This window comes from Rattus norvegicus, chromosome 6 (genome assembly GCF_021556685.1).
Source record: "Rattus norvegicus strain SHRSP/BbbUtx chromosome 6, alternate assembly SHRSP_T2T, whole genome shotgun sequence".
NCBI classification, from domain to species: domain Eukaryota; kingdom Metazoa; phylum Chordata; class Mammalia; order Rodentia; family Muridae; genus Rattus; species Rattus norvegicus.
In genome coordinates this window covers 106,210,374-106,233,847 of record NC_141539.1, presented here as the reverse complement: position 1 = coordinate 106,233,847, position 23,474 = coordinate 106,210,374, and the positions used below count along the sequence as shown (strand labels likewise).

The following is a 23,474-nucleotide window of genomic DNA, read 5'->3' as shown; positions in this document are numbered from 1 at the left end:
ACAAAGGCTGGGTCAACAGCGTGTGCTCAGGGCTGCAGGTAAAGCCAGCTCTGCGGCTTGGCTACCTGAGTTCCAACCAGATCTGTGTAAAAAGCCAGGTGCAGCAGCACGAATCTGTACGTCCAGACTCCTACCCCAAGACAGACAGAGATAGGACAGCATGAGACTATCTCAAGAAAAAGAAAGTTAAAGGATCAATTTGGGGAATCCAGTAATCCAAAAAGAAGTTCTTTAGACCAAAAAAAAAAAAAAGGGAGAGTAGTAAATGTCATAGAAAATAATCTGAGGATTCTTTCCTGAACTGGAAGAGAAGAACATCCAGACAGAAAGGGGTCCATTCAGGAAGAGAAGAACATCCAGACAGAAAGGGGTCCACTAAATCCTGCTACTGTGCATAAAACATGGCCTCTATCCATGTTTCTCACTGAGGATTTCAAACAAGGAAGGAAAGAGAACTTCCAGAAAGAACAGTCACACACTCAAATGTTAGAAGCTAGAATACAAGGACCTTCAAAATTCTGCAAGAAAATGGCTTCTGCCCTAAACTGCTAATAGGCAAATCACTAGCTAAGAGAGGGAGGTCACTTGTCCTTTCAGACATGCAGGACAACAAGAGGACAAAGCCACGGGATTTAGCCATGGGATTCAGTAGAGAAGAGAAGTGGGGGGAGCCACAGACAGACAGACAGACAGACAGACAGACAGACAGAAGAACTGCAGTGGGCAACAGGTCTGGAGAGCCAACATTCTTGAGCAGAACAGGGCAGCAAAGAGCTGCAGGAAAACAGCAGAGGGCCACAGAGGGTCAGAAGGAAAGAACCATAGGAAACTGGGCAAGTGTTTTTAGTCTTTCAACATATCTGAGAGAGCCAAGAGAGGGATTAAGTCAACAGTATACAGAAAACTAAGAAAACAGAAATACAAATCATACATCCTGGGAAAATAAAGTATTGTTCTTGATGAAAGTGGATTGTCTATTTATACTGGGGACACAGGGTAGGAACAAATTGTTTGGGACCCAGAAACTAGAAGATCTCTAAGTCACAACTTCTGTATAAGAATTCAAAACATAAGAAAGAATGATACACACACATAATCTGAAAGTACAATGGTAATTACCAACAAGAAATTTAAAAGGTCACCTCTGAGTAGAGGAGCAAAAGAAGGAATGGGGTGGCAAAGGCAGAGAACTGCTTACTGCTTCTTATGGTGAGATTTATAGCACTTTAAAAAATGTTCATGCATTTGTATTTCTGGAAAAAACACATCATAGGAACTCTAATGTCATTTAAGCAGCATGAACATTACTGTCTTGAGTGTCACTTGACAGTAAGTCTGCTTTAAGGCCTCTCTGCCTGGTGCTTGCATTGAAGACTAGAACCAACTCTCTGATCACAAGTACCTGGTCTTCAGTAAGATTCTCAGCATCCCAGTTGCTGCAACGAAGTAGAAGGGACTTGTCAAGTGGGAAGTTCAAAAGAGTCTCAGCAAGTGATTTCAGGCTAAGCCCATTACAGAGTACACTGTTTCTACAAGAAATAAATAAAACCATGTATCAAAACCAGGCAAATGGCATGCATAGGAAAAAATTTTAAATGACCAATAAACACAAATAAACATGAGATATCTATCAGAATGTAGTGTTTTGTTTTGTTTTTAAAAGAAGTACATCTGGTATCAATAGAGCATAAAATCAATTAGCCTCATACAAAATGTGTAAACTAGACATTTTTATGATCATTATGAAAAAGTTTAGTAACGAGTAACTATCAAAAACTCAAATACAAAAGTTCTCTTTCCAGGAGTTTACCCAAAGGACAAAGACTTCGGTGCTGCTCACTGCAGCACTACTACTAGCAAGGAGGACCGTCACAGACTAAATGTCCTTCCATGATGCGCATGCCTAACTTTCTTATGTATGAAAAAAATAACAAGGCTGTTTTCATTGGTGAGGTAAGAGTATAAAAACAAGCAATTGTTTCTGTTGTTCAAAACTTCCTGATTGAAACTGCTGCAGGGTTCTGGAGAGATGGCTGAGGACCCAGACTTGGTTCCCAGCACTCACGGGGCAGCTCGTAGCCACCTGCAATTCCAGTCCAGGAAGTCTGATACCGTCTCTGGCCTTCTCAGGCTCTACACGCATGCGGAGTACTTACACAGGTACAGGGAAACACTCACACACATAAAATAAACATAAAAAAATCCTTTTAAAATTTTTGTGTGGTAACAAAAAGGATCTTCTTGATCTCAGATTAGAGACTAACCAAGAGATTTATATGAAATTCAGAAAACATGAGTGGGCCAGGGAGATGGCACTGGGCAAAGGGCACCTCCCACCAACCCTGATATCCTGAATTTAATCCCCAATCCCCATAACTGCATTAGGGTGTTAATGGACAAGTAGGTAACATTGTCGCTGTTCTCAGACACACCAGAAGAGGGCATTGGATCCCATTACAGATGGTTGTGAGCCACCATGTGGTTGCTGGGAACTGAACTCAGGACCTCTGGAAGAGAAAGCAGTATGTGTTCTTAACTACTGGGCCATCTCTCTTCATGCCCCTGGGCCACACACTCTCTTACACACAGAGAAACTAAATTTTAAGGAAATAGAATCAAATTCACATACATGCAGAAAACGTTAAGAGTGAGTGTGGTGGTACATGCTTGTATTTCCCGGACCAAGATTACACTCAGCTACATGGAGTCCGAGACCAGCAGAGATATGTAAGACCTTAGTGATTAATTCACTTAAAATATTTAAATCTTTGGACATGTATGTATGTATATTCATTTGAATGCAGATGAAAGTATAAAGACCTGGGCTAGAGAGATGGCTTAGAAATCTAAGTGAGAGAACACTGGCCTAGCATGCACGAGGCTCTGGATTCAATCCTTGGTACCCAGATAATAACAAGAAAAATCAGAACATAGAGCAGACAACGTATGACAATGGTCCAGGGTGAGCATCTGGAAGTCACAGAGCAGCAGGCTGGCAGGCAGGGGCTCCTATCAGTGTTGCAGCAGTTTCCTCAGGGACTGCAGGAGCCAAGACCACAGTGAGGAGAACAGGAAACCTTGCCTTGCCACTGTTGACAAGCAGTCAACTGTCACACCTTGTCACCCAAGTCCAAAAAACACAAAAAAACCCAGGCACACTTGAATAAAACATATAGGTCTTGATTAAATTCATGGAAGTTAAAGATATGGGGGGAGATTACAAACTTTATTTAGTTTGTATTAAAAGCCACAAAAGTAGAGCCTGGAGTGTAGCTCAGTGGTGAAGCACATACTTAGACAGTATGTACAAAGGGGCTGGGGAACATCAATAATGGTTAATAATTTCTTAATTATAAAAAGTTCATTTAAAATGAAGGGTCTTGGGCTGGAAATACAGTTTAATGATATAGCACTTTCCTAATTAATTCAAGTACTGAAGCTCAATTCTCAGTCTGGAAAACATTAAAAAAAAAGAAAATCCGAATAAAAGTAAAGGTCTGGCACAAGTTTTGTTGTTGTTCTGGAGGATGATCCAACGGTAGAGTACTTGATAGGTAAGCGTAAGGAGCTCCACCTCCCAGAGGCCAGGTGAGGCAGAACACACCTCAACCCCAGTGCTGAGAGGCAGAGACAAAAGCGTGAGGGCCAGCCAGACTCGTCACATCTGAGAGCTCAAAAACAAAGTGGAGGGCTGGGAGGGTGGTGCATGCCTTCAATCCCAGCACCCAGGGGCAAGGACAGGCATGCAGATCTTGAATTCAAGGCCAGCTTGGTCTACACAGTGAGTTCCAGGCCAGCTATGGCTATATGCTAAGGCCCTGCCTACACAACCACAAAATGAAAGGAAAAACAACTGGAGACACCCCACAGTGACCTCTGGCCTTCACACATGGATGTGTGTGTGTACCTGAACACACGCACAATTTCATTTTTATCTCTAACCACAACTTGTGTACTTACCATTTCATGATAATATTCATCTTTGGCCTAGTTCTTTTGGGGGGTATTTTTGAGACAGGGGTCCATGATCTATCCCAGGCTAGCCTCAAATTTGTGGCCCTCCTGCCTCAGCATCTTGAGTGCCAATTTTATAAGAGTTAACCCTAACACACCCAGCCCATCTTTAGCCAAATCAACACTCAGTTATTCTCCATTTTCTCAGAGACTCAATGCACTTTCAATTTACATACATTCATGTATCTCCAAATGCATAGAAAGATACCAGAAAATCAAATGATTATGCTAAAATTATAGTGATATGATTACAAGTTGGTTAACATTAAAATTTATATAGTGCCATATATAACACACAGTATTTCTCAGTTCTTCATATTGTTTAACCATTTAATCCTTATACCAACCCTATAAGGTAAGAGTATTATCTCTATTGATAATTAACCGTGAGGTTTAGTCCCTCACACACAGGTCACACAAGTCACACAGCTATAACTGACAGCACTGACAATGCAGACTGCTGGGTGCTCCTGACTCAGCTTCTTATCCACTATACACAGAAGAATGCAGAGGGGCCTACTGAATGGAGCTTTTGGCCCATGTGGTGTGGCGTATGCCTTTAATCCCAGCACTCCAGAGGCTGAGGAAGATAGATCTGTGAATTAGTAGCCAGCCTGGTCTACAACCTGGTGAGCTCCAGTGTTGTTACCCAGAGAAACCCTGTCTCAAAAACAAATCAACCAACAAGGAAAAAAGAAGTAATGGAGCTTTCTTCTTTAATTCAAACTTTGAAGAGTTTTAATTTTTACAATAATATTTTCATATAATACTAGGAAAAAATATTCTTCACTAAAAAAGTGAAAAAGGTAGCAAACCAAAATAAAAATTCACTTATGTTCAAAAATTCAGACAGGTGCATGTTTTAATTAAGCCTTCTCTGAGATTATGACACTCTCCCACCTTATAGTCACTGTCATTTAAGACAGACAAGCGGCTGCTTCAGTTCTTGTCAGTATAAATGAGGGCTGTGGTTTCTGGAGAGATGACCCAACAGTTAACAGCACTTGATGCTCTTGCAGAGACTACACTGAGTTCCCAACTCCCACACAGTCACTCACGCCACTCTGAAATGCCAGTTCCAGGGAATCCATGTCCTCTTCTGGCCTCCAGAAACACACATGCAGGCAAAACACACAAACACATAAAAGGAAATAAGTAAATAACAGATAAACGAGAGCTGTGTGTGTGCCTGAGGAATTCCATGTTATCCTCAGAAAGATGAGGTGAATGGGTCCCCAGAAGGAAAAGCTAAGATGGGAGCCTCTTTCTCCAAGTCAAGATCAAGGCTGACCATTATTTGGGCCTAACTCAGGGTTTGCAAACTCAAATGCTGACTAGAAGTTAGGTTTACCAAGGAGTAGTGAAGACTTTGGAAGTTAAATTGAGTACGCAGGTCTGGAGAGATGACTCAGCAGTTAAGAGCACTGACTGCTCTTCCAGAGGACCTAGGTTCAATTCCCAGCACCTACTGGCAGTTCACAACTGTATGTAACTCCAAAGATCTGACACACTCGAGCAGACATACATACTGGCAAAACACCAATATACATAAAATAAAAATAATTAAATTATCTTTTTAAAAATTGAGTATGCGGGGTTGGGGATTTAGCTCAGTGGTAGAGCGCTTGCCTAACAAGCTCAAGGCCCTGAGTTCGGTCCCCAGCTCCGAAAAAAAGAAAGAAAAAAAAATTGAGTATGCACATCAAAAAGGAAAAGACCAAACCTGGCCTACTGTTGCCACCTACAACTCTGGATTCTGAGGTCAGGTCATGTAATTTCTGAAAAGTCACACAAAAGTAGATTCTTTTATCTAGTCTTCTGGATTTAAAACAGACTTTCTATGGGAAAAAATAAACAAAGCTCCCAGTTCTTAGCTAGTGGGTCACTGGTTTATAACCTCCTTTACAGGAGATTATAGAGCTTCATCAAAAAAAGAAATTTTAGCCACTAAACTTTCTCAGACATTGGTATGTCTCCTCACACATTCGATATGCATTTCCAAAGCCTTTAGGTTTCTAATGAATTCTAAATGCTCATTATTGATTGCTAGTTAACTACAGGTCACGAACAATGCTTGCCCCCACAGGAATCCTGGCATGCATACAAAGCGTACCCCTGCTTCATGGCTAGGTAGCGGAGGTCCAGACATCCCCTAACAATGAGGCCATAATCCTGTAGAAGTTTGTTGGCATCTTCTGAGCATCCCACTCCTACTTTCAAGATAGTGCCATCTGCCAATATGTCCAAAAGTGTTCTGGGTAGTGTTTTGCCTCCATATATCAGCCTGGGCAAGCGAACCAATGCACAGAAGCCACTTGGGGAAGCCATCTGTAGGAGTGACAAAGGACTGGCTTTGCCTTCCAAATTCACCTGTAAAAGAACAAGACAGAGCATAACACAGCAGCATGACAAAAGGAAACTCTGGCTAAAACAAAAAAACCAGCAGCAACAATAACAATAAAGCAATATAAGAGATACATCCTTAGCTTACCAAAGGAGCAGCAGAATGGATTTGAAGTTAAATGCAGTGAGAGCCTGTTCTAAGAGATATGGGGCCTTATAAAGCGGCAGTCTGAATAAGCTTCACAGGGCCAACTCCAGGCCCTGAAATTATAGGCAGTCTACACATAGTGACCGGCTGAGTCAGGAGCCCTGGGACACACACTTTCAGTCAGAGGAAACATGCTGGGTTTAAAAGGCTAAGGAAAAAGGCTAAGAGCAGAGTGCCAACTGGCACCATAACCGGATGCATGCTCTATGGCACATGCTAGTACTTGCTCTCATATGCCTTATCCATAAGCACTGCCTCAAGAGGCAAGTTTCAAAAGGAAGTAGAGGCTGGGCATGGCCTGTGCTTTTAATCCCGGCAGGGATATGGGGTAATCTATGAGTTTAAGGCCAGCCTGATCTACATATTGAGCCAAAGCTATATAAGTGGGGCCCTGTTTCAAAAGCAAACAAATATCAGTGAAGAGCACAGCTCAGCCAGTATAACAGATCCTGGTCGGACAAAGTCACAAATGGAGTTCATCAAAAAAGGTAGGACCTTTACATCTTCAGAGAAGAAAATCAGCATGCATATTATCTATATACTTACATCAATCTTTAATCTTTTGGGGCCATAGATAAGTTTGAGAAATGCAGAAAGAATGTTATCCCAGAAAAATATACATACAAAATTTGTTTCTCTTTTAAGGGATTCCTTTTAAGGGTTTAAGGATTCTGAAAGCAATCTGCAGAACAGATGAAACCCAATACATTCCTTCTCATTTTTCAGGAAAAGAAAATTTCAGTCTATCAGTGAAACACTACCAAATATGAAGGGATAACAGCATTATAACTTAAACTACCTAGTGTCTATAACAGTAGTTCTAAAAGGAGAGCGATTTCACCCCTGAAGGGAAACATCAATCTGGAGAAATCTCTGGTCATCACAGTGGAAGGAGGAGGAGAGAGAATGCAGGAATCTGGCAGGTAGAATGCAGATGCTGTCGGGCATCCAACAGCACACACCCTTCAAGCTACTCACAGCACAGAGTCATCTGCCAACAGCGTCAGAAGTAGGGGAGGCTGAGGAAGTCTGCCTGATCTAACCTGTATTTGAGGCTCACACAATACCTACAGAATTATGGATGGCATGGTTCTTAAGGTCTAGAGGACTTAGAACCTTTCAGGAGGAGGAGACATACAGACCAAGCTCTCACACACAGAAAATGACATGATAAATACCTTCAGTGTCCTAAGTTCTTAGAGAAGAAATATATTATACTTGAGAAAATCAAGGTTACCAAGAGAAAATAGTCAACACCACAAAGAATTGCTACTAAAAACAAAATGTAAGAGACTTTGCCCTTGGGCTGGAGAGATGGCTCAGCGGTTAAGAGCACCCGACTGCTCTTCCAGAGGTCATGAGCTCAATTCCCAGCAACCACATGGTGGCTCACAACCATCTGTAAAGAGATCCGATTCTCTCTTCTGGTGTATCTGAAGACAGCTACAGTGTACTTATATATAATAAATGAATAAATCTTTTTAAAAAAAAAAGAGAGAGACTTTGCCCTTAAATTCTACTTTTCTATTCAGCACAGCACAGCACAGTTAAATTTGGTGATTTAATTCACCAAAGACTTAGAATTTCTTTTTAGACACTCATTTACCTAGTGAGCCATTTGTGTATATCCTCAGGAGAAAGCTGGTGCCATGTGTGGTAACACACCTTTGATTCCCAACACTTGGGAGGTGTAGGCAGACCGATGTCTTGAGTGTGAGGACAACCTGATCTATATAGCAAGTGCCAAGCCAACTGGAACTATGTAATAAAAAACTGTGTGTGTGTGTGTGTGTGTGTGTGTGTGTGTGTGTGTGTGTGTGTGTGTGTGTCTGTCTGTCTGTCTGTCTTTCTCACCACAAAAGAAAATAAATAGCATGAAATATCTTAAAAGAACATTTCAAAATGATAAAGAAAGAAGTTCTCCTATCCAGACAGCTTTCTGAATCCCAAGCTGAATCTATACTCAACTTAGCACATCTTCAGAGTTATGAAAAAAATCAAGTTCCCTACAAAGGATCAATAAAACAGAGAGGCAATTACCTTCAACAGCAACAACGGAGACCAGGAAACAGTGAGATACAGTCTTGACAATGACAAAGCTAAAATGCTACACTCAGAGAAAATGGTTTTACAAGACTCTGAAAAAAGACATTTTTAGAACAATGAGTATTTTATTATCAATAAGCATCAGAAATAATTTCTAAAAAATTTGGCATAAGGGTTAGGCCAACTCCATGCATGTAGAAATAAATGGTCGTATGCCTTCTCCTGCAAGGTTCTAAGTCCTTAAGGCCAGGGCCACCAGGCCTTCCCTATCCGCAAAGTTGTCCTCTGACCTGCACATGAACTGGCATGAATATATACGCACACACATACACACACTCACTCACATGTACATATGTGTATATATGAACACACAAACCACAAAAACACAAACTTAAGAAAAACAAACTTCAAAAACAGAAAAAAAAAGAAGAGATAGGGATATAGCTCAGCTGTAGATCACTTGACTAGCATGTGTGAACCCCCAGGTCTGACCCACAGTGTGGCATACAAGGACATGGTGGCACGCACATATCCATAAATCATCTTTTTTTAAAAAAAGTATTAACAAAGCAGTGGGGTAGTAAACACCTCTGAACCTAGTACTTAGGAGGTAAAGGTTACTCTCATCTACATATCAAGTTCAAGGCCACCTAGAATCTGCCTTCAAAAACAAACTAAAAACAAAAACTAAAATAGGTAGGTAGTATGGTGGTAGGTTTTGTTTGTTTGTTTGTTTGTTTGTTAGTTTTTTAAGACTGAGTCTTACTTTATATTTATAGCCCAGGTCAGCCTCAATTCACAATGTAGCCCAGCACAGCCTTGAACTTGCTCTGATCTTCGGGCCTTGGCATCCCAGGATGCTGAGATCACAGGTGTGCACCACCACACCTAGCTAGTAGCTGGTATTTGGTGAACACTTGCTGTAAGTTAAAACTGTTCTTTAAGGCTTTATAGTGATTACTACTTGAATACTTAGATTCTGTCACTAGAAGTAGGTCCCTTACATTCCTATTACAAATAAGTAAGAAGGCTTGGAAAAACTAATGAATTAGCTTGCCCAGTTCAGTAAAAGTGAAACTCATAAAGGCCCACTGACTCCAGATAACAACGTTAAGGTCACCCCTATCTGGAGGACATCAGCATCACCTGCTAAGGTATACTTACAAACAAGTTGAGAACAATGGAATTCTCTGAGCTCAGTCTAATCTCAAACAACCCTGGCCCAAATCAGGAAAACTAATGAGATTCTTTTTCAGCTTTTAACTCATGCCTTTTAACTCACCCATTCACAGTCAATTCCAAGTACTGGAAAATCTTCCAACTCTCTTTTAAGAAAGGGCTGGATTTGATTCCACTCTGCCTCCTGAGAAACTGTCACCACCTCTGCCTGGAGTATCCTCTCCTCCCATGAAGCTCTGGGTGTTCTCAGGGCACCAAAGGGTAACTGGTCATCTTCTGGAGGGGGCCACTCCCTCGCACCAGGCACTTGCTGCTTCTGCTGCTCCTGCTGTGGCGGCTGCTGTTGCTGCTGTGGCTGCGGCTGCGGCTGCTGCTGTGGTTGTGGCTGCAGCTGTGGCTGCATCACTCTGCTTGTCTTACTCCATTTACGCTGGATGCCTTTCCACAGGACAAATCCCCCCATGGCCACACCCAAAAGGGTGGTCACTGTCAAAGCCAGTAAATTCTGTCTAGACATCTTTAGCCTTTCACTGTTTAGGAATGCATTTCACTGACCTACAATCTGCAAAACAAATGTCAAAAATATATTTATAAATAGAATACAAATTTAGACACAGACACCTTTCCCCCTAAAAGTCCAAATCTCTGTGCCCACAAACTTAAAAACAAACAAACTGATTTTGACACAAAACAGTTAAGATTTAAATTTTCCCATTTTTATACTTTTGCTTTTTATTTTATTTTTATTTTTTTTAATTTTTTAAATTTTTTTTTAAATTTTTTTTTGGAGCCGGGGACCGAACCCAGGGCCTTGCGCTTGCTAGGCAAGCACTCTACCATTGAGCTAAATCCCCAACCCTTATTTTATTTTTTGAGACAGGGTCTCATGCAGTCCAGGCTGACTTTGAACTTATTATATAATGAGGGATGACCCTGAAATCCAGCTCCTCCTGTCTCTACCTTGAAGTACTGAAATGACCAGTGTGTAGCACCACATCTACCACACCTTTATACTTTGTTATTCCAGTTCTAGTCTCATTCTTGCTTCCACAAATTCACCTACACTGTCAACTGCCTAGGATTCTCTTAATGATCCAAAGTAGAATCAGAGTGAAGGCCAGCAAGACCGCCCGGCAGGTGAAAGCACTTGTTGACAAGACGAACCTGAGTTCAATCCCTGGACCTATGTGGTGAAGGGAGAATTCCAAAAGTTGTGCTGGTGTGCGTGTCGCCCCCCCCCACCCCACCCCCCCGTCTCTGTCTCTCTCATTGTAGGTGCGCGCACACAGACACACACACAGACACACAGACACACAGACACACAGACACACACACACACACACACACACACACACACACACACACACGGACTTGATTTTAAAAATTTTATGGACTGGGTTATAGGTCAGTGGTTGATGGCTTGCCCAGCATATTCAAAGTCTTAGGTACAACCTAAAATAAAAAGGTAGTGACACGCATCTGTAATCCCAGCATTTGGGAGGCAGAAAAGGGAAGAGTAGGAATTGTCTCCAAAGAGTGGGAGAGCACAAGGCTGGAGACAGCTCAGTGGTAAGAGTGTTTGTTAGTCTTGTAGAAGACCAGAGTTTAATTCCCAGCACCCAAGTTTGTACTTAAGACTGATACAGAGTCCAAGTTCCTATGAGTCTCATTAAAAGGAAATCCAGAGGCATGCAGCTTAACTAAGACCCATTCAGAATTGGGGAATCTGTTAGAAGCAAGTAGTCAATCACTGAAGTGATACACACAGCCCATGTGTTTCTAATACAGAGAACAAAGAGAATATCTAGGGAAGACCAGAGCCTAGAATTAGAACAAACAACAAACAAAACTCTAAAGTCAGTAAGAAGACTTCGTAGAAGCTAGGCACACACCTGTTATCTCAGCATTTATAAGTCTGAGAAAGGACAGCAAGTTTGAAGCCTGGGTTACCTACCAAATTCTAGACTAGCCAGGTCCACAGACACGGACCCTCTCTCAGGAAAAAAAAAAAAAAAAAGAAAGAAAGAAAGAAAAAGAACGAAAAGAAAAAAGAAGTTGGTAAAGGAGCCGAGGTCTCCCAAATTATCTTTCCATACCCCAGATGACCCAAGGACTCCCACATGATCCCATCTTCCACAGGTCACACCATCTCCCAAGAGTGCCACACTGGGGAACACTCCTTTACCACATAGGCCTTTGGGAGACACCACATTCAAATTACAGTAACTATTTTCTAAAAATGTTCAAACTAAAACACAAATTCGACATAAACCTCATTTTTTAAAACCTTTTTAAAAAACAAGTAATAAATTGGCAGTTGGGTGGTGGTGGTACACACCTTTAGTCCCAGTACTTGGAGGCAGAGGCAGATGGATCTCTGTAAGTTCTAGGTCAGTCTGGTCTACAGAGTAAGTTCCAGGACAGCCAAGGCTACACAGAGAAATCAGATCTGAAAAAAAAAAAAAAAAAAAAGAAAAGAAAAGAAAAGAAATTAGCTACCCAGACATCCCTAACAGACCCTGAAGAATTGGAGAAAATATTTGCAAGACATGTATCTGTTAAGGTCATGCGTTTAGAATTTAAACTCTTACAACTCAATAATTAGAAGACAAACCAACCAATTAAAAAACCTCATTTGACACTATGAATAGAGATCTGAAAGACAGCTGAGCAATGGACAAATAGCACATGAAAAATTCTTCAACATCATTAGCTATTAGGAAAAATGCAACTCAAAAACCACAATGACATAATGCTTCAAAACCACTACCATAGCTCTCAAAAAGGCAGAGAAAAAGAACTGGCAGTATTGTGGAGAAATGAGAAACTCACACACTGTCAATGGGAATGCCAAACGGCCCAGATGCTTTGGGAAAGAGCCTGGCAGGTCCTCAACAGTTAAGCATACAGACTCCACAGGACTCGCAGTTCCACTACAGCCACACATGGAAGGGAATGAAAACACATCCACAGAAAGTGCACAGCGGTGCTGTCTGTAACAGCCCCAAGGTGGAAATAACCACAAAGCCTAGTAACTGGTAAGACACATAAAACAGCTTAGCTACAGGTTGTTCGTTAAGCTGTCTAAAAAGGTACGTTGAAGTTCTAGACCCCAGAACCTGTGCCTATGCCCTTATTAGGAAATAGGGTCTTCCATGTGTCAAATAGGCCTTAATCCAGTGTGACTGGTATCCTACAGCAAAAGAAAGACAAGAGTCAAAAATGACAGACACATGGGGAGGACGCTAGGAGAAGATGGAGACAAAGACTTAAGCCATGCAAACAAAGGAAAACCACAGGTCTTCATCACTAGAAGCTAGAAGACTCTCCCATCACCAACTCCCCACCAAGAGGACAGTATAGCCCTCCTAGTACCTTAATCCTTAATTATGCAGCACCTCTAATTTCCTGAGCTGTGGAGAATGGATTTCCATTATTTTAATCCATCCAGTCTGTGGTATGTTAACACAGCCTTAGGGATGGAGAGATGCTCGGGATAAGAGCACTTGTTGCTCCTTCAGAGGACCTGAGTTTGATTCCCATCACCCCTATCAGGTGGTTCACAACTGCTTGGACCTCCAGCTCCAGAAGGTACAGGAATCCAATACCCTCTTCTCTGATTTTTGGGAGTGCACACATGAAACACACAAACACGACTTAAACGTTTTTAAAGAAAGAAATACACTATAAAGTCATATCAAGACTCGGCCATACAGTCCTGATACATGTTCTACTAGGCTCAAACCTTGGAAACACGTTAAAGAAAACAAGCCAGTCACAAGGACAAGACAAAGAGATGAGGAGTTGCCTACAAATGGGGCATACAGAACTTGGGGACTGGGGAATGACTTCTAAATAGATCAGGTTTGGGGGGCGTAATAAAAGTGTTCTAAAACTAAAATGTGGTGAGGGTGGCATAATTCTATGACTATATAAATATCAATTTGTATACAATGGGTAACAAATTGCATGACGTACGAATTATGCTGTAATAAAGCTATTAAAATACTATTTTGACAAATCGGTTCTAAAATTAATTCTGAAAAAGAGACTAAAAATAGCCCACTTAAAAAATCTGGCCATGGAGATGGAGAGGTGACTCAGCAGCAACAGTGCTTCCTGCTCTTCCAGAGCCTGAGCTGTTTCCAGACCTGTGTCAGGCAGCACACACTCACATGCACACACACTCACATACACACACACACACACTCACACACACACTCACATACACACACTCATACACACACATACACACTCACACACACACACTCACACGCACACACACACTCATACACACATACACACACATACACACACACTCACATACACACACACTCACATACACACACTCACACACACACACTCACACGCACACACGCACATACACACTCACACACACATACACACACACTCACGCACACACACACTCATGCACACACACACACTCATGCACATACACACACACACGCACACACACTCACACACGCAAACATTTTGAAAAGTAAAAGAACATGTGAGCAAATGAAGTAGGCCTTTCAATAATATAAGATAATCATAGAATTTACCTTACCAGATATCAAAACGTATTAACTACAAGTTTGACAGGGATGTTGTAGTATTAGTTCAGCAAATAGAAAACAGGCCAGAGAATAACAGAGTCCAGAAAGAGATTTTGTGTGTCTATAAAAAATTAATTAATAAATGATAAATATGGAGTTTCAGATTAGTGGTTCAAAAATAGTCCAAATACTTACAGAAACACTGTTTAGAAAGCAGTAACATACACTACACACCAATTCTAGAGAAAGTAAAGAAACCTAATGCTGTAGTCTGCAATCCCAGCACTCAGGCAAGGTAGGAGAACCGAGAGTTCAAGGCTTGCCTGGCATACACAATGAGACACTATCTTTATATTAAAAAAAAAAAAAAGTCAGACATGCTGATTCACACCTTTAATATAAGCACTTGGGAGAGGCAGAGGCAGAAGCAGAGGCAGAGGCAGAGGCAGGTGGATCTCTTGAGTTCAAGGCCTCCCTGGTCTACAGGGAGAGCTCCAGGATAGCCAGGACTAAACAAAGAAATCTGTCTCAAAACAAAAACAAAAAAATTTCAAAAGAATTTCTCTCAGCACATCATAGCCCTTGCACTCACAGGATGAGAACAGAAATAGATAAAATGACACAAATTTATTATCAATATATGAAACTGTCTAGTAGTAAAAACATTCAACTTTAAAACATCCTTAAAAATAAACAGGGCACAGCTCAGCAGTTAAGAGAACTCACTGCTCTTCCAGAGGATCTGAGTTCAAATCCCAGCAATCACATGGTGGCTCACAACCATCTGTAGCCTCTTCTGGTGTGTCTGAAGACAGCCACAGTGTACTTATATAAATAAAGTAAATAAATAAATTTAAAATAACTTAAATAAAATAATATAAATAAACTACAGGGGAAAGAGCTTTCTTTGTCTTAAGAGTACACGGAATGCTTCATCCTCAGCACCGCAGACATTTAGGGCTGGCAGAACTGTGCAGGGGAAGGCCATCCAGGGCTCTGTAGAATGCTCAACAGCACAATCCCTGGCACCTCCTCACTGAGGCCAAGGGCAGCGCCACTTGAGTTAACCTAAATTCTTTGGATGTTGCCCAGTGGTCTCTGGGGGGAAACATTTCCCAGCTGAGATCTACTAGGGTAGAGGCCAACAGCCACACCGAAAATACAGCAAAGACCAATAAAGGAAAATAAAATGTAAAACTTTGTTTCTATGACTATTCAACTGGTTAAAGGATAAACCTTAACTTTAAAAATCAGTGAGTTGAGGGTAAATATTTAAAACACACATATCTGGGGGCTAGAGAGTTGGCTCGGTAGTTAAGACTCCTTGTTGCTCTTCCAGAGGACCTGAGTGCAGTTTCTAACCCCATGCCTAGTGGCTCATAGTCACCTGTAACTCCAGCTCTAGGGGTTCCATCCCCTCTCTGTCCTCTCCAAGAATCTGCACTTATATACAGACACATACAATTAAAAACAAAATAAATTTAAAAATAAAGCCAGATATAGTAGTATAAACCTTTAATTCCACTACTCTGGTGGCAGAGGCAGACATATTTCTGTGAATTCAACACTACATAGCAGGTTCCAGACCAACCAGAGCTACATAGTGAGAACTGTCTCAAAAATAAATTAAGGCCCTAGAGAGATGGCTCAGCAGCTAAGAGCTTGCACTGCTCCTGCAGAAAGAAGACCTAAGTTTGGTTCCCGGCATGCATGACTGGCAACTCACAGTCTCCTGTAAATCCAGCTCGAGAGCATCCTATGTCTCTGGGTTCCTTGTATACCTGCACTCGTGCAAATACCCACACATGAACACACAAATACATGGTTAAAAATAAAACAAATCTTCTCAAAATATAAGAACTTAAAGTAAACCAAGATGTACGCGGCTACAACCTGTAATCACAGCCCTGTCAGTAAAGCCAGGAGGATGGTGAGTTTAAGGCCAGCCTCAGCTGAGATTGTGTGAAAAATAAATATTGAAAATATATATATATAAGATTCAAATTCAGATTCTATAAAACACCACTACAAGTCAATAATTAAAGATCAGTCTAATGCAAAGTAGTATTTCTCAATAAAAAAACACAAATGGCCAACTATGAAAAGATGTTCAATCCCACTAGTGATTGAGACTATAAAGCAAAATGGAATTAAGAAATCATTTTTCATCCTTCAGACTGACAAAGAACAGTGACACCAGCATGGGTGTGATGCATGCCTTTGACCCCAGCACTTAGGAGGCAGAAGCAGGTGGATCTCTGTGAGTTCAAGGCCTACCTGGTCTATAGCATGAGTTCCAGGACAGACAGGGCTTTTCAAGAGAAACCCTGTCTTGAAAAAAACAAAAACACATGAACAACAACAAAAACAAAAAAACAAAAGCCTAGGAGAAGCAGGTATTCTGACACAGGATTTGAAGGCAGTTCCATATCCACAGCCTCCTATCCAGCAATTTTACCTACAGAGACCCAGCTCCAAAAATGTCCACATGGGCACACAGAGACAAGTAGAAGGATGCTTTGGGCACCTGGTAAGCAAGGGTAGAAAACAAGAAACCTACTGAATTTCACATGTTATAGAATGTCAGCATGATGTGGAGTTGAAAGAACAAGGAGAAAGAGTAGGCTTGACTCTGCAGATGGGCAAAATCATTTTAGTACCCATTTTTAAAAATAAATCAAGTTACAGAGTATGTACAATATGTCATATTTATAAAAGTACACATTTGTAAGTCTAATAGGATTTTTTTTCACTTTTTTATTAGTTCTTAGAGAAGTTTATATAATGTGCTTTAATGCTACTCACCCCCCCCCCCAACTTCATCTCTTCCCAGATCCAACCCCCCCTTCATATAAACTCTTACAAACAGATAAATGCAGGCTGGGCATGGTGACATATTTCTATATTTCCAGCGCTCAGGAAGCAGAGGCAGAGATCTCTGAAGTTGAAGGCCAGCCTGGTCTACACAGTGAGTGCCAAGGCAGCAGGAGAGACACAGAGGAGATCCTGTCTCAAAAACCACCAAGAAAAACAACAATATGTACACAGCATCTGAGGAGGCCGGATGAGGACTGGAGTTACAGATGACCACATGGGTGCTAGGAATTCAGTGTGGATCCTCCAGAAAAGCAGAGCTCTCTCACTAGCCTGCCACCTGAGGATCCCACTATGCAGCACCAGCTGCCCTGGAACTGAGAGACCCACATGCTTCTGCCTCCCCACTGCTGGGATTGAAGGTATGCGCTGCCAATTCCAGCAATAAATGTGTGGTTTTGAATTTAAAAAAAAAATTAGAAGCATTTTTTCCCAGAACTTGGGAGGTAGAAGCAGGTAGATCTCTGAGTTCGAGGTTCCAGGATAGCTAAAGCTGTTACACAAAACACCCTATTCAAAAAAATAAACAAACAACAACAACAACAAAAGAATTTAAAACAGGACTGGAAAAAAAAATCACTCAGCACTTAAGAAACTTGCTGCCTGGGTTGGAGAGATGGTTCAGTGGTTAAGAGAACTGGCAGCTCTTCCAAAAGAATCCTGGTTCGATTTCCAGCACCTATAACTCCAATTCCAAGGGATCCAATACACCCTCTTCTGACTTTTTATATATATATATATATATATATATATATATATATATATATATATATATATGTGTGTGTGTGTGTGTGTGTGTGTGTGTGTGTGTGTGTGTGTGTGTCTTGCTGTCTTTCAAAGGATCCAAGTTCAATTTCTATCATTTACACTGGGCACCTTACAACAGCATGTAACTCCAGCTCCTGGAGATCATGTGGTCTCTTCTGTCCTCTGAGCTTGGGTGCTTGAACATGTATGTTTTCTCTCTCTCTCTCTCTCTCTCTCTCTCTCTCTCTCTCTCTCTGTCTTTCTCTCTCTGTCTCTCTCTCTCTGTCTCTCTCTCTCTCGTGCACGCCCACACACCAAGGTATACATGCAAAAGAATAAAAAACAACAACAACAACAAAACAGAAACAAACACACACCAGCTAGGCATGGTGGTTCAGGCCTTTTCCCAGGAGGCAGAGACATTGTAAGTTCCATGCCATCCAGGACTATATAGTGAGACCTTGTCTCAAAAACAAAAGAAAGCAAAATAAAACAAAACAAAAACCCATGAGCTGGAGAGATGTCTCAGAGGTTAAAAGCACTGACTGCTCTTCCAGAAGTCCTGAGTTCAATTCCCAACAACCACATGGTGGTTCACAACCATCTGTAATGGGATTGGATGCCATCTTCTGGTGTGTCTGAAGATAGCTACTGTGTACTTATATATAATAAGTAAATCTTAAAAAAAAAAACAAAAAACTTTTTTTAAAAGTAAAGATACAGATGGTAAGAGAGTATTCAAAGAGGTTGTTTTGTTTACATATTTTACATAATTTTTTAAGACCCTGTATATGGACTACAATTAAAATAAGTATTTTTAAAGTATGTTTTGAAAACAACTTAAACTTGACCAAATTTAATAATTTCTCTATATTAAACTTTTTTACTATATCTTTTAATTTAGATAATTATCAAAATGTTTTAGTTGCTATCTCTTTTATCATTACAATACAAATGAATATGCAGTAGATATGTATGAAAATATAATAAAATCCATTATTGTATATAATTCATTCAGTTAGCACTTGCATATGGCATGTATTCACTTATACACAGATATTATTTGTCAATGATCACTGAGCTACAATCCATAGAACCACTAAGATTAGGTATAGAGTTGAGAAGTTAAGGGGGACAGGTAGAGCTTTCTAGGAAAAGAAAACAGAATAGTTATAATGGATGAGGTGGGGACTGGGACAGGAGAATCAAGTGGGAAGAGGGAGGGAATATGGAAGATACATCTAAAATTAAGGGCCATTTGAGGGGTAGCATGGAAACCTAATACAGTAGAGGCTTCCTAAAATAAAGATGATTAAATATAATGGGGGACCCAAATAATGGGGGAGACAGAGTCCTAGCCAGATTCTTGTCATCTGAAGCTTCCAGTACTAGGACTGGGTTACACACCTAATTGAATGTTGGCCAGTGACGTCTCACCCTCCCCCCCACCCCAACAACTAAGTCTGTGGCCAAGACTATGGGTTGTTCTCCACAAACCAACAACCAAACCCCACTGCTGAACCCACTGAACCTGGAGAAACAAGCTAGCACCTATATAGAGCCCTCACTCCCACGGTCTGGTGTCTTTGGTACAGGAAGGAAGGTACTCTGCATGCTACCAAAAGAGAAACACCAAGCCAGCCACAACTCCTCATCTACATCAATGTCCTGCCTCCAGAATATGCCAGGGCACCGGCCAAACTCTGAGGTGACTTAAAGCCTCCTCTATGAGATGGAACCTATTCCCAACATTGCTTGTGGTGACCAAGAGCCAGAAACTAGGTAACCCACGGACCTGGGTAAAAACATGTACTACTGTTTGTAAAGGAGGAGGCAATAAAATGGCTCTTAATGGACATACTGCTATATTCATACATCAGGGCCTTGTTCAGCCAGCACCAGAGCTCTCTCCTGTAGCAGAATATCAACAGAGACCCACAGCCAGACCTTGGAACACTCAGGTGTAAATGTGGTGTCTCCATCAAATCCTTCCCCTCGGGGGCTTAGGGACACTCTCCCCACCCCCCTAGAGGAGGTGGACACAGTGTAAGAGTCAGAGGGATGAGGGACACTGAAAAACAAGGCCTTCTAAATGAACTGAACAAAACTCCTATGAACTCAAGAGACTGAGGCTTCAAGCACAGGGCCTGAGCAGGTGTTCAACAGGTCCTCTGCTATGTTGCATCTTCCATTTAGTGTTTTAGGGGATTCCTTAGTATTCAAACAAGTAGGTCTCTGACTCTTATGCCTTCCCTTGTCTTTGTCCTCTGTCTTGTCCAATTTTGATTTGATGGTTTTGTTTTATCTTTTATTTTATTTTGCTCTATTTTATTATAATCCCTTAGAAGCCTGTTTGCTTTCTAATGAGACAGAAAGGGAGTAAATTCGGATGGGAAGGGAGGTGGGGAAGAATTGAAAGGAGTAGAGGAAGTGGATACCACAGTCAGAATATATTATGTGAGGAGAAAAAGACGTATTTTCAATAAATCAATAGCACCAGCTGCTTTTCCAGAGGACGCAAATTCAGCTCCTGGCACTCCCATCAGACAGCTCATAACTCTGGCTCCAGATAACGCACACACATAAACAAAAACAAATCTTGACGGGTGTGGCGGTACACGTTTTTAATCCCAGCTCTTAGCAGAGGCTAACAGATCTCTTGAGTTCCAGGCAAGAAAGGGATACATAGTGAGAGGCCCTCCCACTACTCCCGTCTAAAAAAAAAGTTACTAAAAACAAAACAGTTTTTGTGTTTCCAAGGAAGGGTTACATAAGAGAATTCGCGTCCAATCGTGTATCAAAAGCTTATAAAAACTTGAGTTGTTTGAATTTTGATGAACAGATGTCCATTTTTAATAAATAAGATTTAAAGTTCTAGTTTGATTTGCCTTGTGGCTGTGAAAAGCCAAAGCCAGAGACGGTTCCCAGCAAATCGCTGGGCAGCAAGCGGTGTGTCCCCGCAGGCACCCGGGTGGGGCGGGTCCCCGAAACCCGGAGGAACCGAGGCGGGGGCTGCTTTTTAACTGACTAGGTCAGGAAGCCTTGAAGGGTTGGTGGGTGGAAGCTCCTGACGAGAAGACCGGCGCCTGGAAAGGGGCGGCCCGGGAAGGCTTGGGGACCAATGGCGGGGCGAGTTCTCCTCGAACCCGAGGGCTCAACCGCCCACACCGAGTGAGGGGCCAGGAGGCCGGGCGGGAAGAGGGGCAGTGCCAACAACGCCTGGGCACCACTGCAGCCCAACAGTCGCCCACGCGCAAAGTGGTACCTTCAGCATCACGACCCTCTCGAGCCACGCTGGAAACCCCTCTGCCCGGCAAACAATCCCGGAGAAGACTTTGCTAACCCAAGCTTCACTTACCTGCGGCCTCCAGCCTCCACCGAACACCTGCGGCACCCCACGCTGACAAGCTGGAACCCCCGCGGCGGCCAGGACGCACCCACCCGGATGCATAAAAGCCGTAGCCACTTCCGGCCCAGTGGCTGGCCAGGAGGATATAACCCCCGTGGTGTGTGCCTGTGGGCCGCGCCATTTTGTACGGAAGCCGCTAGGACAGCCGTTACCTCCCCAGGTTCTCGGTTAAAAGATGGGTTGAAATTATGAAGACTTAATGACTTCGGAAAAGTGCTGTTTTCTGAGATGGCGCTTGGTCTTCTGGTTTTGGCTTTGAAGGAAGAAGCCTACTGAACTTTCACTCACAAATGCAACATAAGACATATCATTTTCTCTTTTAACCCGGATAGCGTTTCTCTATTACATTAATTTTCTTATATTCGAGCGAGAAAATAAAGAAACTGTTTATAGAATGCGCTCTTCATTATATATTATGGCCATTAATAACTTACCCTCCCCCCCTTCCCCTTTCTTTCCTCTGTCTCCCTCCTCCTTCTTCCCCCTCCCTCCCTATCCCCCACACTCCCGGTTGCCTCCATTATATGTCTGTGCACTAACTGCATGCCTAAAGATGCCAGAAGAGGGCGTTGAGCCCCTGGAATCGAAATTATAAAAGGTTGCAAGCTATGTGGAGATTGGTAATTGAACTTGGGTTCTCTGGAAGAGCAAGTCAGTGCTCTTAACTGCGAAGTCATTTCTCTTGGCCCCTATATCCTTATTTTTAACAAACCACAGGATTGTCTGTATATGAAACCATTCATATCGGATTGATTTTTTTAAAGGGGGTTAAAGCAGGCTGTTGTGTAGCACGATCTGGCCCCAAACTCTCAATATATACCTTATATATAATATAAGGGTGACCTTGGATTCCTGATCTTCCAGCTTCCATCTCCCAAGTGCTAGGATTATAGGCAGGCTTGGGCCACCACACCCAGTTTATGCAGTGGTGGAGATAGACCTCAGGCTACAATGATAAATTTGAGGCAAGTCTGGGTTACATGAGACCCTATCTCAAGAAGAAGGAGGAAGAGGAGTTTTTTCTATAAATTTCTGTCCAGTCAAGAAGCTTAGAAGCAGGGGCTGGAGAGATGGCTCAGTAGTGAAGAGCACCGACTGCTCTTCCTGAGGTCCTGAGTTCAAATCCCAGCAACCACATGGTGGCTCACAACCATCTGTAATGGGATCTGATGCCTTCTTCTGGTGTGTCTGAAGATAGCTACAGTGTACTCATATATAATAAATAATAAATAAATAAAATATTAAAAAAAAGAAGCTTAGAAGCTAGTTGGAGACATCCAGAAGCACGTGAGCACACACACACAACATTAGAAGTGAGAGGATATCTTCTTATGAAAATATAGAAATTTGGGGGAAATGCCTATAATAATTTTAGAACTCCATGAATACCTCTTAGACATGGTGCTATTCTCACACACCACACAAAGGGATAAGTCACTGAACAATCGGGTTAAATCTGAAATCTCTTGGTTTTGGAGGAAGTCACGAGGGCATTGACCTGAAGATGACAGGAGACAAGAAATTCTAAGGCCTTATACAAAGTAAGTGGCACATGCCTATAACCCCAGTACTTGGGAGGGGGAAGCCTGAAGACCAGAAGTTCAAGGCCGTGGACCATGCAAGTGGTGAGTTTGAGACTAGTGTGGCTGACATTAGAGACTTGGTTTAAAAGAAAGAAAGAAAGAGAGGGAGGGAGGGAGGGAGGGAAGAAAGGAAGGAATACAGACTTGGGAAATCAGAAAAGAATCAGCAAGGGTCTAAAGTTCTTGGAAGGAGAGTATATCTGTAGAAGAGAGTTGTTAGGAAAAGAGAAAAGTTTATGGTTCTAGTGGATTCTTTGGAAGAGTTGAAATAGATCAAGAATTCTGAAAGCAGCTTTGCAAGAAGGCTGCACAAGGCTAGTTCTGGATCTGCTGGAGCTGAAGGGCAAAGAATGGACAGAGGACATGTAGGCTACAGAGATGTAGCACCACACAAGAGAGTTGAGGGTGACAGACTGAAGCTGGGTGGCGAGGGCACAAGCCTGTAATTCCAGCTCTTGGGAGATGGAGGCAAGGAGACCAAGGTCAGCAGCCAGCCTCAGCTCTGTGAGAGA

The 23,474-nt window shown here is 42.0% G+C and overlaps 1 protein-coding gene across 2 annotated transcripts in view; it reads right to left on the bottom strand.

The window, feature by feature from the left end:
• Exd2 (exonuclease 3'-5' domain containing 2) overlaps window positions 1–21,421 on the bottom strand; it is a 33,813-nt gene extending 12,392 nt beyond the window's left edge. The window contains 5 exon segments of one of the 2 annotated variants that reach the window (NM_001434009.1): window positions 1,403–1,529; window positions 6,128–6,384; window positions 9,894–10,352; window positions 14,361–14,470; window positions 21,329–21,421. In NM_001434009.1, the coding sequence (NP_001420938.1) occupies window positions 1,403–1,529; window positions 6,128–6,384; window positions 9,894–10,307 (798 nt within the window). In that variant the 5' untranslated portion in view covers window positions 10,308–10,352; window positions 14,361–14,470; window positions 21,329–21,421. 2 annotated transcript variants of the gene reach the window in all.
• Window positions 21,422–23,474: the final 2,053 nt, after the last annotated feature.